This window comes from Colletotrichum higginsianum, chromosome 5, assembly GCF_001672515.1.
Source record: "Colletotrichum higginsianum IMI 349063 chromosome 5, whole genome shotgun sequence".
Taxonomy (NCBI): Eukaryota; Fungi; Ascomycota; class Sordariomycetes; order Glomerellales; family Glomerellaceae; genus Colletotrichum; species Colletotrichum higginsianum.
In genome coordinates, this window is record NC_030958.1 from 4,915,007 (window position 1) to 4,931,904 (window position 16,898).

Consider the following 16,898-nt stretch of genomic DNA (forward strand, 5'->3'; position numbering starts at 1 on the left):
CGAAAGGCGCATCAGGGGTGTACAGCACTCTCTCAGTCGCCTGAGTCTCCTACTTAATATTATGATTTATTAAACGTAAATTTGTAGGGTCTCTCTGAGCTTTGAACCCCATGATGGCAATCAGCTGTCTCCCAAGCCTCTTGCAAAACACACGACCATCTCTGCCTACATGCCGGGGGTGTAGTCATTGAAACAGTTAGTAATCATGAAATAATTGAAATTCATCCTTGGGTTCTCTGGTGAGTTGTTATACTTTAGCAGTAGTCTAGCTCTGCATCCCCAACTTTGTCCAGGTGCCCACAGAGATGCAGGTGCGCGACGAGCAGGCGAGGTTGAAGCTGACCGAGAACACACCGAGGATTCCCACCGACACTCACCGAGGCTCGCCGATGCCAGTCACCGTGGTTCAATGACGAGCCCGACACAGACCATTGCAGCAAGCGGTACATCGTACGTGTCTAGATCGCAATGTCGGATGTTCAGTAAAGTGCAGGTGCCTGACATTGTACCTCCTATAAAGTTCCCCGTTCTTGAAGCAATAAGTACGATGCCGTCAGTGATGCGCAAAAGAGAGTTTTCTGCCCAAGTCAAAAAGTTACACATGGGAGACTTACCCGTATCGAGATAGCGCTTTTGCCACCTGTTTCTCCATCGTCATGGCGGACGATCGTTTGACATCATACCCAGAGCACCTGGCCATGGATTCCTTGCTTTACCAGTTCCTGGTCCAACAGAGCCCGGCAGTTCACGAAGCCCATTTCAGCCTTCGTCACCTGTTGATTTTGTTGTGAGGAGGCCGTCGATGTTCATCTTATGGCTGACCAGGCTCATAATCTCTGTGTGGCGTTTGTCCTCTGCATGTTGCTGCATTTGCTGCGCGACTACATCGTAATCGGCCCAGTTGCCCAGGTGGCTTGCGAGGCTTTCCACCTTCGTCATAAACCACCGAGAAACTTCAGGGGTTGCTTCGCTTTGCTCCGATCGCGGTGGGGTCGAGCCAAACTTAAGGCCGGCGTGACGCAACTCTGGTCTACGGCCCTGGTGAAGGTTGATTCAGTCGCAAGACGAGGCCCAACAACCAGGTTGCACATCCAACGAGGCATCCGCAAACTAGTGTGGCACTCAACCATGACTGAGCCGCGGTCAACGATGATCCGAAACTCGAAACGTTTGCCGCCGGGCAAGGCGACGATCCCCATGGACAGCAAGAGCCTTTTCTCTGCCAGCAACCTCAGCAAGGCCGCTCCCTTCCTTGCAGCCCTCGAACAACAGCTCTACCAGCCCATCACCCCTCGGCAGTCTCTCCAGATCCGGCCCTCCCAGGTAGAAGAAGAAGAAATGCGAGCCACGCGACGACAAGAAACAAACCAATATCGTCATGATGACGAGAAGTCTGTATACAACAACTATTTCGAGGTTCCTTACGAGACATGCTACTCTCAGACCGCAGTTGATGAGGTCGAAGGCGAGAAAGAGAGAGAGCAGAGAGGAGAGCCAAAGGCAAAAGACGAAGCGCCGAACCCCACGACGGCGCAACGACAGAGGTCCGTTGCGGAGGCGTGCCGCTTTTTGAGGCAATTCATCGAGGCAAGATGGGAGAACCAGTTCCACGCGGGATACATCAAGATCCAGTGTGACCTGACAATGGCCGAGATGTGGGAACTCGGACGACTCAACAAGTCAGACGGCTCGAGGGAGTGCCGCAGGCTCGTCAGTGCGCCGGTGATCCACGACGCGATCGGATACGCCCTCTGGTCGGAGCTGGCCCGCACTGTCGGCAACGGCGGCGCCGTGGTGTTGGCATCATCGTCCAGCGACCCGAGTTTGTCGACGGTGGTCGCCAAGTTGACGGCCGCGGAGGAGGTCGCCGCGCGGAGGGCGAGGTCGACGCGGAGACGGGCCACGGAAGGCGACGCCATCGCCCGGCATCCTACGCCTTTCATATCTTCGACATATTTCTCCATCACGGCACGCGTAAGGCGCAAGAGCGAGCTGCAACTGGCCCGACCGCACCAGTTGGCGTGCACAAAGTGCGGAGGCAGGGCGCCGCTGGAGCGCATGCGTGTCGATAGCCCCCTGTCTGACGACGAGGATGCCCAGGAAGAGAGGGGAGGGAACCTGGTGGACGAAGGAGAAGGAGGCCTCGAGCTTCGGGTGAAGAAACGGAACAGCATCTCGAGACGGCTGTCTGTCAAGATGAACCAGACGCTGGCCAGATTCGGAGAGGGTCTGGCCACCGGCTACGGAGGCAACGGCGTCAGCCGGGTGTCTGGCTAGGCGGCGGGGGCGCGCGAGTCTGGCTGGATGCGTCCAGAGCGTTGGCAACCCAAGGGCGGCGTGTGGTAATGTGACAACACGATTAGTATTGAGACGTGGTCCCTTGATGGAAGATGAATGCCATAGATTGATACCATAGAGACTGATACCAAGATGGACACGGCGTTTGGCGTTGCGGCCTCAGCCACGTATACCTACCTATACCTACCTGGACGAACACGCAGTTGTCTGATTCTAAGTTTTGGTGGCCCTGTATGTGCGATGCCGAAAACAACCAGGTGACCGTGATGGGTGAGTAACGAGAAACCAATGAGACCGTTCTGGATACCGATAATCTGATTCGTGATCTGCCCCGGATCCTCCGGTTCGGTCCGCGCTTCGGCCGGTTGCGGGTCTTTCTCCTCTCTCCGGCTGCTCCGTCCGGTGTCCCGCCAGGCGTGGGTTGATTTTGTCATGTAGCCAGACGGGCCGAATTGCTCTTCCCTCACTTGTCCGTCCCTTTTTCCCACGAGGTGGAGAAGTAAGGAGGACGATGGAAAGCATGCTTGTTCGGACTTCACACGTAGTGATCTTACCAGAGACACCGCTCTTTGCCTTGTGAGACACTCAGAACACATTCCACTTCGATAGTGAGCAGCAATCAATCTCTGATTTTCTTGACACGCCAATGGAGCTCGATGATGCTTGGAAACACCAGCCGTCGCAAGCGCCCTTCTTTGTGGCATCTGCCCGGCGCATTGAGTCACCACAAGCACGACTCGAAATTTGAATTCGCACGAAAGCATCCGATGAAGAACGCGCGGGGCATTGCGACTGTTTCAAAATTGAACATTGCGATAGGCCTCGGATTCCCTCAAGGGAAAAACGACTTGTGCTGCTGTTTTCTCAGTTTGCCCGAAATAGCAATACTCATTGGGTTCTGAAGACTTCGCCCAGTGATCGACCAGTGTCAAGGCTAAGCCGCCTTAGCTGGGCTGAGTTCTTTGATTGCCAGACGCCATCGCGGTTAGAGCTGAACCCTTTTGTGGACACGGCCGTTACCCCTATATTCCCCAACGGTCGACGACGTGCTGATGGGGACCGGTCTATCTGTAGCCGGAAGACGTCTTGGTGCCCACATCACTCACCACCAGCGTCACTCTCATGGAAACGGAGATTCCTGCTGCAAAGCCTGTGTTGCCTCAAGCCCGACTTTCAGCAGGCCAACATGAGGGATACTCGTTCTCGCCATTCTTAACAAATGGTGAGCAATATCACCTCGGAGGAGGGCCCTTGGCTTGGCCTCTCAGCTCTCAGGAGTTCGCGCTACTTTGGCGCCATCGCGACAAGGGGGCTAGTGCCAGAGAGGGTGGTGATTAACCATCACCACCAATCCTGACTGCTCACGAAGGATGAGGAGTTAGGGTTGCTCAGGGGTCGGTAGACTGGGTGGGTGGCGTCTGGGTCCTAGCATAGGCTACCTCGTCCCTTCACCCATCCTATGTTCGTCGTCGTATTCTCCGGACTGAAATCCTCTTCTTCTCATCTCTCCTTGCCATCCTTGTTGGAAAGGCTCGTCCTGTCTTTTGCCCCGTCGACGGCTGTCGGCATCACCTTCTTTTCCATCCTTTCTTTCGTTTCTCTCTTGGGACTTGATCGTAGCGACGATGCGGATACCGGCCCAGCTCTGGACGGCAGTCCTCTTTACCGGCCTCTCGTCTGCTGCAAGCATCGTATATGTCACTGATCTCGCCATATACACGTTACTGGTAAGGCATCACGGGCGATTCGGCTTCAAAAACAACATTGACATGCTGACCCGTCCCAGGCACCATGTGCCCAGACTGCCCTCTCTTACAATATCTTCTCCCAGACCTACTCGGCCTGCGGTGAAGCCCCCACCGACTTGCAGTCATGCATCTGCACGAAGAACAACAACCTCGCAGCCATCTCGACGTCCATCTCCAAGTCGGTAAGCTACAGCTGCGGCTCGTCCGCATCCGAGGACCAGACCAGCGCCGCGGCAGTGCTCAGCCAGTACTGCAACCCCGACGCGACGGTCGCCTTCGCGACCCCGACGGCCAACATCGTCACCAAATATGCCACTGACATTGCCGAATACTCCAACATGGCGCCCTGCGCCCAGTCGGGCGTCTCGTACGCCCTGAGCTCCATGACATCCCTCTGCCCCGAGCCTGCGAGCCTGATGGCGCCGTGTATCTGCAGCAAGAACGACAACTCGGCGCGGGTCAGCCGGTCCATCGCGTCGCTCGTCCGGTACTCGTGCTCCAACGCCGGCGACGTCACGTCCGGCCTCGCGTTCTACGATGCGTACTGCGCCATGAACAAGGGCACCACCGCTTTCCCACAGCCGTCGCCGCCTCCCGGTGACATGACATACTACATGACGGCCATGTCCCAGTACAGTTCGCTGGCCCCGTGCGCGCAGTCGGGCATCTCCAACGTCATGTACTCGCTCACGAGGTACCAGTGCCCCGAGGGTCCCAAGGCGCTGGCGTCGTGCATGTGTCTGAAGGACGGCGTCACGAACCTGTTGACGAGCACGATGACGTCCAACGTCAAGTACTACTGCTCCTCCACGGCGTCGGAGGACGTCTCCTCTGCCCTGGCCGTCTTGGACTTTTACTGCAAGGCCGCCAGGAATGAAGTGGTCGCGACGGTTGCCGAATCGAGTAAGGAGAACCCCAGATGCTGCATCATGATGGACGTGACAATGTTGACACAGTAGATCAGTCGCCCAGACGTATCCGACGGCCCAAGCCGGGACCGGATCTGGAACATCAAGTCCGCAGTCCTCCAGCACGAGCTCCAGCGCAGCCGCCGCCAGCCCCGGCGAGAACAACACGAGCTCTGGCGGACTGGGCATCGCAGCCATCGCCGGCGGAGTTGTTGCCGTCATCGGCGCCATCGCCATTATCGGCCTCGTCGCGGTTCTCATCAAGCGCCGCAGGAAGAAGACGCAACCGAGGTTTCCGATCTCCTCGACCATCGGCCCGCCGGAGATGACCGGGCCACCCGAGCTATGCGGGACGATGTTGTCGACTCTGCCGCCCAAGAGTCCCCAGATGAGCGTTTCCCACGCCGGGTCTCTTCGGTCGGACACGGTGTCTCCTGTCTCCAAGAACGGCGTCAGCATGTTCACCCCGCCGCCGATTGGCGCGGAACTCCACGGCCAGACGTTGTTACCACCTGAAATGCCGGCCAACGGAAATGATCAGCCCCATCGTCCCGGTCACCATATGGCCTCTGAGCTGCAGGGTCAACAGGGATATCACGGAGTTGCCCAGCACCAGCAATACGGTCAGAGCTTGCCATCACCACACCAACCCCAAAGCGGATACTCGCAGTACCACGGACACTCTCCAATTGCTGAGGCTCACGGCCAAGCGATCCATCAGATGCCGAGCGGGCCACAGCCCGCGTATCAGGTGCCGGGACAGCAGCGGGCGGAACTGCAGGGGATGGGATGGCACGCAGGGCCGACTCCAGGATACTCTGAGATGGACGGAAGCCAACAGCGGCGGTGAAACGAGGCGTTCGGATGATATTGACGGGAGCGATGAGGTGTGGATGGGACAGCATGAAGGATTTCATGGACTTAGGATACCTATATTGCCCTGGTTAGATCGGTAGGATGTGTGTTGCATGATTGCTGGGCGATTGCTTGAAGATAATACAGCGTCTTTGACATGACACGAATCCGAAATTCCAAGGATGAAAACCTACAGGGGAGGTGGACGCCATAGGAGGGAACATGTTACTTGACTAGTGGTTCTGGAAGTCGCTGTCACTCACCTCTGCGCTCACCGAATCTTCCGCTGGTGTGTCTCGGTAAGCGAGCTCTGACCTCATCACAGAGCATGGACCCGCTGAGCTTGTCCAGCTCTTGATGAGTCAGCTGGCTGATCCTCGGCGGAAATTGGCGCCCGGGGCAGCTCCAATGCCTGTCATTGGCTCAAGGCAAACGCCTTCGTCCCTGGTTGCAGCTTCCCCCCCCAGCCTTGCTTGTCAGTGAATGGCTTTTGCACTGTGCAGCGTTTGGTTTGGAAAACATCCTCCCAGGTCGCGCCTGCTCCCAAAATCTTGCGATCTTGCCTCGTTGACGCAAACCGCCCAAAACAGTACCAGCCCCGTATCCTCGACGTCGCCGATTTCAACCCCGACATTCGCCTCAACCCCCCAAAAGGCGGCCTCAGGTTGATTCATCATCCGTAGCCGACGGCCTGCCGCTTTACAGTCTTTTTTTGTTTTTTCCTATTACACCATCGATTCGTGCTTGAATTCCTGCTGGACTGACTGGTGGGTTATCTGGACGCGCGTGCCGACAAACAACACCTCGTCGATCCGCAGCAAACAAACCTCGAAATTCCCTTTCGATGTCGACAAGGCGACATTGAAATACAATCAACATGGCAGCGGCGGTGGATGTAGGCTATGTGGCCAGCCACCTTGGCTTGTCCGAAGCGACAGTCTCGACAGCCACGACCGATCCGACCCCCGACCTCGTCGCGAGCCTTCTCGAAGCCGTCATCGCGAAAGCTCGTGAGCACGACGAACTATATGCGCAGAAGCTCCAAGTCGACATTGAACTCGAGAGCGCCCATCACAGCGCAGAATCCCGATGCCAAACCTTCAAGGCGACGGCCGACAAGGCCCTGAAGGACGTCGAGGAAGTCCGTCAAAAGTTGAGGGAGGAAGGTACGTCAGCAATGTGCCAGTGCATCCATGCCACGGTTCTGGCGTGATCCCGCGTGCTGACTTTGATTTTCATCCAGAGACCAAGCGACAAACCGTCGAGAATGAGCTGCAATCGCTCAAATCGCGTGGATCCGACCACGACTCCGAGATCACCACCCTCCGCGATCGAATCGAGTCCCTCCAATCTTCCAATCGCGCGAACATGGCCCTTCTGGAGTCGCGGAACGCTCGCGACTCGGAGCTCTCTGAAGAGCTAGCCAAGCAACACCAGAAGAACGTCCAGCTTCAGAAGGAGATCACCTCTCTGCAGCAGTCCGTCCAGACCGCTCAAGCCGCCGTCAGCAGCGCCAAATACCGAGAGGAATCGCTCCAGCAACAGCTTGACCTGGCCCGCCGTAACAGCGAGTGGTTCGAGACTGAGCTCAAGACCAAGAGCGAGGAAGCACTCAAGTACCGCCGCGAGAAGGGAGCCCGTATCGCCGAGCTGCAACGACAAAACGAGGACGCCAAATCCAGCATCGAATCTCTGAAACGCAGCGAGCAACAACTCCGAGACCGTCTCGACGCAGCCCAGGCCAAGGCCGAAGAAGCACTCACCAAGGTCCAGCAGCAGCAGGAAGCTTTTGCCCGCAGCGAGGAGAGCTACAAGCACGAGATCGAGAGCAAGCAACGCGTCGTCGATATGACCAACCAACTGGCTGACAGTCACAAGGCCCGCGTCCAGACCTTGGAAGCTGAGAAGGAAGCTCTGAAGGAGAAGCATGGAAACGAAATCAGGCGCATCCAGCAGGAACTCGAACGGGAGAGGGAGAGCTGCCGTGCTCTGGAGGAGAGAGTTACGCAACTCGAGGGCGAGGTCGACGAGCTCCATGCCCGCATGGAACAAGCCCCCGCTCGTGGATCTACTCCCACACCACAGACGCCCCGCATGAACGGCTCGTTCCTCGGAAGACCTGCTTCCCCTTTCGCCACCCCGGCCTCTGCGCGAAGCAAGTCTGCCATCACGGCAACTCAGGCCATTGACGAACTCTACAAGGTCAAGGGACAGCTGGCGGGAGAGAAGAGACGCAACCAGCAGCTCGCCGAGGAGCTCGACAACATGATCTCCCTCCTCGAGGCCAAGACACCCGAGATCGAGGAACTCCAAAACGAAGCCGATACTCTGCGGGCCGAGATTACTAGGATGTCCGAGCTCTCCCAGACCAGCTTCGAGGAACGTGATGTGGCCAAGAAGAGCGCGAGGAAGGCCGAGAGCGCCCTGGCCAATGCCCAGGCAGAGTCCAAGATCCTCCGGACACAGCTCCGCGATCTTAGCACGCAGATCCAGATGCTGGTCTTCAACATGCACGCCCGCGAAAAGGGCGTCGACCAGCTCACCAGAGAAGAGTCAATTCGTCTGGAACAGCTTTCTCGGGGCGAGATCACCGAAGGTGCCCTCTCCGACATGTCCGACACTCACCAGTTCATCACTCAAAAGTTCGTGGTCTTCAAGGACATCCAAGAGCTCCAAGCCAAGAACCAAGAGCTGCTGAGAGTCACCCGCGAGCTGGCGGAGCAGATGGAGAGCGAGGAAGCCGTCGCGGCCAAGAGCCAGGCCGTCGAAGATCATCAAGCTGTCGAGCGCCTACAGCAGGAACTCGCCAACATGATTGACGAAACAAAGTCCCTTAGGACGACAATGGAGAGCTTCAAGGCCGAGCGTGACATGTTCAGGCGTCTTCTCCAGCAAAAGGCCACCGCTGGCGAGCTCGCGTCCATCCTTGGCTCAGACGACGGTCAGCGCCCACCGCTCGCCACCATCGAGAACGAGGCCGGTGATGGCGTGTCAACCCAGACCGCCCTCCGCGCACTGCAGGTCGAATTCGACACGTACAGAAACGACGAAGAGTCAGTCCGCCGATCGTTGCGGGAGCAGATCGACAAACTGTCTAGCGAAAAGAACTCCCTCCAGGGCGAGGTCGCCAAGATCTCTAGCCAGCTCACTCTCGCCTCGGAGCGGTATGAGATGCTTCACTCCAATTTTGTGGCCGTCCAGAGCGAGAACAAGGAGCTCCAGAAGCGGAACCAGTCGCTGTCGGAGGACTCAATCAAGCACGAAATCCGAACGCAGCAGGTCGCCGAGGAGCTCATCGACGCCAAGGGCTTACTCGAGAGTGCCCGCAACGAAGCGGCCAATCTCAAGGCCGAGAAGAAGCTCTGGAAGGACATCCAGGACCGCCTCAACCAAGACAACGAAAGCCTGATGCAAGAAAAGACCCGACTGAACAACCTTTTGGCTAGCCAGCAGTCGATGCAAAACGAACGCGACATCTCAGAGTCCGAATACAGGCGGAAAGCGCAGTCCAAGATCGATGCACTTGAACAAGAGCTCGGCAGCACGAAGCGGAAATTGTCGGACGAGATGGAGGAGGGCAAGAAGCTCCAGCTCAGAAAGGAGTTCGACGCGCGCGAGTCCCAGAAGCGCATCGACGAGCTGTCATCTAGCCTTAGCCAGATCCGCGAAGAGCACGTCGCAGTGAAGACCAGTCGCGACCATCTCCAAGCGCGTGTTGACGAGCTTACCATTGAGCTTCGCAACGCCGAAGAGCGAGCTGGTCGCCTGGCCCCGAGACCTACGCCCCGCCCCGGTACCATGGCGCCTCCTGCGCAGACCGACCAAGAGAACGAGGACGAGGTACGCGAGCTCATCAACGAGGTCTCCGATCTCAAGAGGGAACTCGACATCGCCAAGTCCCAGCTCGAGAACGCCAAGGAACAGACGGAGCAATACAAGCAGCTCAGCGAGCAGAACGAAGAGGCTCTGTCTGAGTTCACAGCCTCCCAGGAACAGTACAGAGAGGAGATGGAAGCGGCCCTCACGGGCAAGGATGCCAAGATCAAGGAGCTTGAGCAGCGCGTCGAGGACCTGTCGTCCGAGCTGGCAAACTCCAACAAGGAACTGTCTCACCTCCGCGACTCCCAGGCCGAGGTTGCCCGCAAGTACGAGGACGAGAAGACCATCTTGGACGAGGAAATCAAGCGGTTGAAGGAGGAGACGGAGCGCCACGCCGAGGCCGCCAAGTTCCACCAACAGGACCTTCGTGCCCAGTCCGAGATCACGGCCAAGGCTCAGCAGGATTACGAACATGAGCTCGTCAAGCACGCCGAAGCTGCGAAGCTAGTCCAGCAGCTGCGCACCGAATACAACGAACTCAAGAGTCAATCGGCGACGCTGCGAGCCGAGGCCGAGTCTGCCAAGGTTGCCCTGTCCCAGAGTGAGAGCTCTTGGGAGGAGAGAAGACAACGACTCGAGCAGGAGATGTTGGAAATCAAGACTCGCCGCGACGACGTCAACGCCCAAAACAAGCTGTTGCACGAGCAGCTGGAGAGCATCACGAAGCAGTTCTCTGCGCTCAAGGAAGGTCGCAACTCTGCGGCCGAGGATGCCAACGGCAGCACAGAAGGTGGTGGGGGCGGCGACAACGCAGCCGACGGTCTTCGCGAACTCAACAATTACCTGCGCCGCGAGAAGGAGATTTTGGAGGTTCAGTACGACCTCAAGGTTCAGGAATCCAAGCGTCTGCAGCAACAATTGGAGTACTCTCAGTCCCAGCTTGACGAGGCCCGTCTCAAGCTGGACCAGGAGCGTCGTTCGCAAGCAGAGAGCGGGCAAGCCTCCATCGCCCACAAGGATCTCATGGACAAACTTCACGAACTCAACCTCTACCGGGAGAGTAGCGCCACACTTCGCAACGAGCTTGCTCAAGCCCGGGCGCAAATCTCCGAGAAGAACGCCAAGATTGAGGAACTGGAAGGCAAGGTCCAGCCTCTCGAGGCTCGGATCGAGGAGCTCCAGACCCAGAAGGGTTTCCTCGAGGACGAAATCAAGCAGGTCCAAGAGGACCGCGACAGATGGCAGAAGCGGACCGAGGGCATTCTCACAAAGTACGGCCGTGTCGATCCCGCTGAGATGGAACAGCTCAAGCAGACCATCACCAACCTGGAGGCCGAACGCGACGCCCTCAAACAGTCCGAGGCTCCTCTGCGAGCCGAGATCGAGGAAACCAAGCAGTTGCTGGAGACGGAGCGAGCCAACTGGCAAAACACCCGCCAGCGCATGACGGACCAGTTCAAAGAGCGATCGCGCAAACTTACCGGCGAGAAGAACGACGCCATCACGGCACGGAACGAGGCCGTCACCGAGAAGGATGCTGTCGTCGCCGAAAAGGACCAGCTCCTGCAGCAAGTCAATGCTGCCAATGCGGAACTCGAGGCGGCTCGACAGAACCTGCAGGTGTCGACGCAACAGCGTACCGAGTTCGAGCAGCAGATCCAGAGCTTTCAGCAGCAAGTCCAGAAGCTTCAACAAGATGCCCAAGCGGCTCCGTCGAGCGGTCAGGGCGCCCAGCTCGCTCCGGATGCGTCGGCATCGGTCTCAACGCAGATCGTCGCTCAGCTGGAGCAGCAACTTACCGAGATTCGAAGCCAACTGGACGCCGTTTCCGCTCAGAAGGCGACCGCCGAGCAAGAGCTCGACAACCTCCGGACGCAGTTGCAGACGGCGACGTCCGAGAGAGATCAGGCTATCCAGGCCGCCCAACAAGCGGCTCAGTCGCAGCCTCAGCCCGCATCCGAGGCCGGTGAGATTAACGAAGGGGCGACCGCAACCGCCAACGGCACCACCGCCAGTGGTCTGTCCGACGAAGAGCGCAAGGCTTTGGAGGAGAAGATTGCCGCTGCCGAGGCAAAGGCTGCCGAGTACGAGCGCAAGGCGAACGAGCTCGAGGAGAACATTACGCAAACCATCAAGGAACGGTCGGACAAGATGAGAAATGCGCTGAACGAGAAGCTCCGCCAGTCTCGCGAGAAGTTGGACGAGGAATACAAGACCAAGCTGGAGCAGGAGAAGATCATTTGGAAGGCCGAGCATCAAAGTACCGCCACCGCCGCCGCCACCGCCGCACCTGGGCAAGCCGTGGACGAACAGCAGCCAGCTGTGCCTGCCACGCCGATCAAGCAACAGGACTCGGATGCAGTTTCGACAACGCCAATGGCCGGCACACCCGCCGGGTCAGCGGATCTCTCTCAGCTTCCCGACGCCGAGATCCGCAAGTTCCTCTCCACGAACCCTACCGTGCGCAGCATCATGTCTTCGAATCTTAGGAAGAAGCTGGAAGAGCAGACTGCCAAGGTCAAGAACGAGACGGAGAGCGTCCTCAAGGCCGAGTATGAGCAGAGAATCGCGAGTGCTCGGGAGGAGGGCCAGATGCTGGCTCAGAAGAAGTCTGCGCTGCAGATCAACATGAAGGACAGCCAACTCAGGGGCGCCAACGCCAAGATCGAGGTCGTGTCCACGGCAGCCGTCAAGACGCCTCAAAGACCCGTAGGAGAAGTTTGGGAGGAGGCCAAGGCGGCCAAAGCAGCCCCTCCCGCGCCGCAACCGAGCCCGGTGAAGCCCGCTGGCACCGCACAGCAGCCGGCTGCACCCCGTCCAACTCTGCCAGCACCTCCAGCCTCGGCGGCACAGGCTGGTGCGACACCGACTGGTAAGTCTTCCCTTGGAGGCACAAGTCACCTCGCCCGCTCTAACACTGCCCAAGCTGTACCCAATGCATCAGTCAACCAAGCTCAACCGCCAGCCTCTGCCCCCAGCGGCATTCCCCCACCGGGCAGCACCATCCCGCAGAAGCGGCAAATCCCGGCCCCCGGCGAGAACAAACCAGCGGTGGCCAACGCTGGTGCTGGGGCGAACCCGTTCGCTCAGGGGGCTCAAGCACAGCAGGCACCTCAACAACAACAACAAAACCCCTTTGCGTCTAGCACCCAAGGCGCACCGGCCGGCCAGCAGGGTCAGCAAAACCAGCAAGGCCAAGCGCAGCAGCAGCCGGCGACTCACGGCCAACCGGCCCAACGCAGCAATATTCCTCTGCCTGGACGCGGCGGCGGTGTTGGCCGTGGCCGTGGTGGCTTCGCAGCAGGCAACCGAGTGTCAAGCGGCGGCGGCGGCGAGAGAGGCGGCATGGCGGGACGCGGCGGACGCGGGGGTAGAGGCGGCCACGGTGCAGGGGCATTGAACCCTGGCGTGAGCGACTTCCAACCCGGAAACAAGAGACCACGAGGCGACTCAGAGGCGGGTGGAGGCGCCGGAGCGAAGAGGGCGAGAGGAGGTGGGCACTAGAACTAGGTGCTTGCCGGCTGAAGGATGATTAGATGACGGAGACAAGGCGGTAACGTTGATAATGTCGGTGGATGTTGTTTTACTCAAAGTCTGTATTGATATGACCCAGGCGGTGAGGTTTGAACACAGCAAAAGTGGAAAATGGGGCAGACCGTCAAAGGTCTGCAGAGTGTGCATAGCCAAGATGTACTCTACAAAATGGATTTCTCTTATGTCGCCAAATGCTGGCTGCTGTGATGTTTTTTTAGTGGTGAAGTTAATGCGTCCTCCTGAGTTGTTATTTATCCCACCGGTGCAGAAAGTGCATTCACGTTATAAGTGTCCGGCTATGGCAGCACAGTCATCAAGCTTGCTCCGTGCTCTCCTAAGACCAGAGGAGAGGATGTGTGTGCGATCATCAATGAGATGATGGCAAGTCATCTATCTATCTGTATCTAAGAAGCTTGAGGCGCTCATCTCTTCTAATAAACCCTGCAAGGAATGGGATACAAGGCCCGTTACGCGAGTCGTCGACGACGTTGACCGGCAGCAGCTCAGCCTGAGCAGGGACTGGATCCGAAGGGCCGTCGGGGCACAACGAAAAGACCGTCCCTGCGCGTGAAACAGAGTCGAAAGCTAGAATGGGACGATCCATCTGCAGATGACCGACCCCCCTTGCTATACCGAGGATTGTATTGCTGTGTGGTGCGGATGGGACCGACTCGCGCGACAAGGATACTGACGGCGAGTCTCTTGATGCGGGTGCTCGGTTCCCACTCGGGCCCTTTTCCGCTCCGAGTCCGGCTGTCTGCCCCACTCCGATAATCGGCCCCACGGCGGAGCAAGAATGGAGCAAAGCCCTAGGTAGACCAGACCAGACCAGACCAAACGCGAGATCCCTGCTATGTAAAGAAAACCGGGACACAATGCATTGACAAAGAATTGAAAATTCTGACCGTGGCCGTACCCATCCTCCTTGGATCCGTTGCGGACTTCGAGTCTCCAACAAACCAAGCTATTTGGGTACGCATTCGCCCGGCTAGCTCAATCGGTAGAGCGTGAGACTCTTAATCTCAAGGTTGTGGGTTCGACCCCCACGTCGGGCTCAATTCCCGTCAGCGATTAACTACAATATCTTTTTGCTCGCAGGCTTTCTGTCATATATCCTATCCTGCCTGTCCTTTTCTAACTTTGGTTCCTTTCCTAACAGGACGAAAACTGCTTCTTCTCGGTACCGGAATGTTGTTTTTGCTAATTGTCTGTAGGTTTCTAGATATCTTGCTTGCCCAACTGGCTCATCATCATCATGCCTATATTCTTACCATAGGCGGAGGCTGGTGGGTGGTGCCCGTCTCACAGTGTTATCTCCGGCACCCGTACCTTACATTCGACGACCGTTTTCGGGTCCGGCACAAATCGGCTGGCGAACATGCTCCCCGGTGGCGTCTCCCCGACGACCCTCCAGTCGTAGTTCATGACGAGGTGCGCCAGCACGATCTTGATCTCGTTGCTCGCGAAGAAGCGCCCGGGGCACGCGTGCATGCCGTGCCCGAAGGCGAGGAACTCGGGGCTCGTCGAGATGAACTGCCAGCGGTTCTCGTGCCCTGGACGCTCGCGCATGCGGAGGAACCGGTGGCCGTCGAACCGCTCCGGCGACGGGCCCCAGAGGGCCGGGTCGCGCGTGTTGTGTGTGGCAACGGTGAGCAGTGTTCCCTTGGGGAGGAAGGTCCCGTCCGAGAGCGTCATGGGCTCTTCGGCCCTGCGGTTCATGATGTCTAAGGAGAGGTACGTCAGCCGGGCAATTATCGACTTTTTTTTTTTCCTTTTTTTTCTGGAGAGATCAAGAGGGAGGAGCATTACGCGGTCCGAGGATGTGAAGCCTCTGGCTCTCCTTCATGCAGCTGTCCATGAGCTTCAGCTTGTAGAGGCTGTTCTTGCTCCAACCGCCGTCCTCCGTCAACACCCGCACAATCTCCTGCCTCAGAAGGGTAAAGTACTCCGGATACGCCAGCAGGTCGTAGAGCATAGCAGTCACCACGGACGAGGTCGTGTGGATCGCCGCAAATGTGAGGAAGAGCTGCCCGGCAACGATGTCGAACTCCCGCCCGCGGCGAACGTCGTCGATCCACGAGAGGGATTCCACGCCCTTTTCCCCCAGGGCTCTTCCCTGTCGGAGGACCGCCAGCTCGGGCTCCATTATCTCACGGGCTCGTTTGATTTGCCCCCGGAGGTAGTTCATCGTCGGGACGAAGCGGTGGACGAGCGGTCTGAGCAGAACGGGCCAGGCGCGGAGCGCACGCCCGGCGCGTAGGACAACGCCGGTGAAGCTTATGCCGACCTGGATCCACTCCTTGTCCCGGCAGAGGCGGTCGCCGAGGAGGATTTTTGTCGACAGGCGCGCAGCGAGCTGGTTTGCGACGGGGAAGAATCGAACCTGCTGCCATTCGGCGCTGGACGGGAGTTCCTCGCTCAGGATCAGGGATGTTTCGTTACAAACTCGTTCCGTCAAATGCACTACGGTGCCGATTAGCCTTACGCGGCTGGGTATCCCGCCCACCATGGCGTCGGGAATTATATAGAAAATACATACCCAGCTCCTGGTTGAGGTTCTTTCGTAGGGCTTCTTGGATGATTTCCCATTTCAGGCCGTCTTGGAGGACGCTGAGGCCCGAGTAACGGGTGAGCCATTGCTGCCGAGTAGTCGTCAGCCATAAGCCGCCCTCAAGCCAGTTCTATCGTGCAAAACATACCCTGTCGATGAACCCGGTAAAGGTAAGGCGCTTGTCGTTGCGGACTTCATCGCAGAGGCTAGGCGGCAGCATGACGAGAGGGCCAAAGGGGGAGAGGACCTGAAAAGGCTTTCCATTCGTCTGCCCGGACAGGTCAATACCGCGAGCAGACTTTCTACCACATAGACCAAGTGGCGGTCCACGGAACGCTTCATCCATACCTTCTCGAAGCCGTCCCGGAGAAGCTCGAATGCGTTGTTGTTCCATCTCTCCCTCGCTTTCTCGTAAGACCATTCCCCGCGTTCTTTACCGATGAGCTGGAAGCCCGGATAGGGCTTGTCCTCGCGATGATGCCATGCCAGAAATCCCAGGACGAAAACGGATAAAATCATCAGGTACACACCCCCAGAGTTACCCCATAGCCCGCGGTCAGCGAGGGACTGGAGGACGACCCCCATTGTTCGTTCCGAGCACTTCCACGCCGTTGGACAAGCGATGTCGATGTCTGTTGATAAACCGTGCAAATGTCACGTTGGGTTTGACCGCCCTCTTGGTAGTAATTGGATTGTCAAACCTTGTTTCTGAGCTGCAAAAGGTGCGCCACGATGGAAGTGGAACTCAACTGCGGCCAGCAACTCTCTTGTGCGTAGACCCCGAAGCAGAGGACAAATGAATCAGCTACGCATCCAGACGACAGGACGGAAGTGTCGTCTCTTTGTACCTGATCTTCAGAGAATCCCATGGCACCTTAGTCAGTGTCGTTGGGTTTAACTTTCCCCATCATTGGAAACCGAGTCCGATCAACCCATGCTGATACACAAGGTGAACCTAATGACGAGTTGAGTCGTACATAACAACCGACGGCCTTTTGCATCGAGGTGGTGTGGTAGTAAGCCATGCATTCTTTCCCCGCCTAGACTGGTCCCTTGGTCGAGCTTCTGCAGATACTTTTCAAGGGTCTATTCGACACCGGGCTGGTTAATACTAGCTTGTTAATAGTTTGCTCCGGAGAGGTACTCCAATGACTGGACAGATTGGTACGGCAAGGCCTCGGCGAG

At 57.7% G+C, this 16,898-nt stretch overlaps 6 protein-coding genes across 6 annotated transcripts; 3 read left to right on the forward strand and 3 right to left on the reverse strand.

Annotated features, from left to right (window-relative positions):
• Positions 1 to 396: 396 nt before the first annotated feature.
• CH63R_08346 (uncharacterized protein) lies at positions 397 to 700 on the reverse strand (the record flags this gene model as incomplete). The annotated part of the gene is made up of 2 exons (XM_018303320.1): positions 397 to 529; positions 615 to 700. The coding sequence occupies 2 exons, from the start codon at positions 698 to 700 to the stop codon at positions 397 to 399; spliced, it is 219 nt and encodes a 72-aa protein (XP_018158098.1).
• A 428-nt stretch (positions 701 to 1,128) lies between these two features.
• CH63R_08347 (uncharacterized protein) lies at positions 1,129 to 2,277 on the forward strand (the record flags this gene model as incomplete). The annotated part of the gene is made up of 1 exon (XM_018303321.1): positions 1,129 to 2,277. One exon carries the CDS (start codon positions 1,129 to 1,131, stop codon positions 2,275 to 2,277), a length of 1,149 nt encoding a protein of 382 aa, XP_018158099.1.
• Positions 2,278 to 3,923: 1,646 nt separating this feature from the next.
• Positions 3,924 to 5,804, forward strand: CH63R_08348 (uncharacterized protein; the record flags this gene model as incomplete). Its single annotated transcript, XM_018303322.1, has 3 exons — positions 3,924 to 4,025; positions 4,085 to 4,949; positions 5,011 to 5,804. 3 exons carry the CDS (start codon positions 3,924 to 3,926, stop codon positions 5,802 to 5,804), a joined length of 1,761 nt encoding a protein of 586 aa, XP_018158100.1.
• Positions 5,805 to 6,686: 882 nt separating this feature from the next.
• Positions 6,687 to 13,132, forward strand: CH63R_08349 (TPR/MLP1/MLP2-like protein; the record flags this gene model as incomplete). Its single annotated transcript, XM_018303323.1, has 2 exons — positions 6,687 to 6,975; positions 7,053 to 13,132. 2 exons carry the CDS (start codon positions 6,687 to 6,689, stop codon positions 13,130 to 13,132), a joined length of 6,369 nt encoding a protein of 2,122 aa, XP_018158101.1.
• Positions 13,133 to 14,380: 1,248 nt separating this feature from the next.
• Positions 14,381 to 14,881, reverse strand: CH63R_08350 (P450 monooxygenase; the record flags this gene model as incomplete). Its single annotated transcript, XM_018303324.1, has 2 exons — positions 14,381 to 14,421; positions 14,497 to 14,881. The coding sequence occupies 2 exons, from the start codon at positions 14,879 to 14,881 to the stop codon at positions 14,381 to 14,383; spliced, it is 426 nt and encodes a 141-aa protein (XP_018158102.1).
• Positions 14,882 to 14,951: 70 nt separating this feature from the next.
• CH63R_08351 (P450 monooxygenase) lies at positions 14,952 to 16,298 on the reverse strand (the record flags this gene model as incomplete). The annotated part of the gene is given in 4 exon segments (XM_018303325.1): positions 14,952 to 15,625; positions 15,702 to 15,843; positions 15,862 to 15,960; positions 16,062 to 16,298. 4 exon segments carry the CDS (start codon positions 16,296 to 16,298, stop codon positions 14,952 to 14,954), a joined length of 1,152 nt encoding a protein of 383 aa, XP_018158103.1.
• Between the last annotated feature and the right edge of the window lie 600 nt (positions 16,299 to 16,898).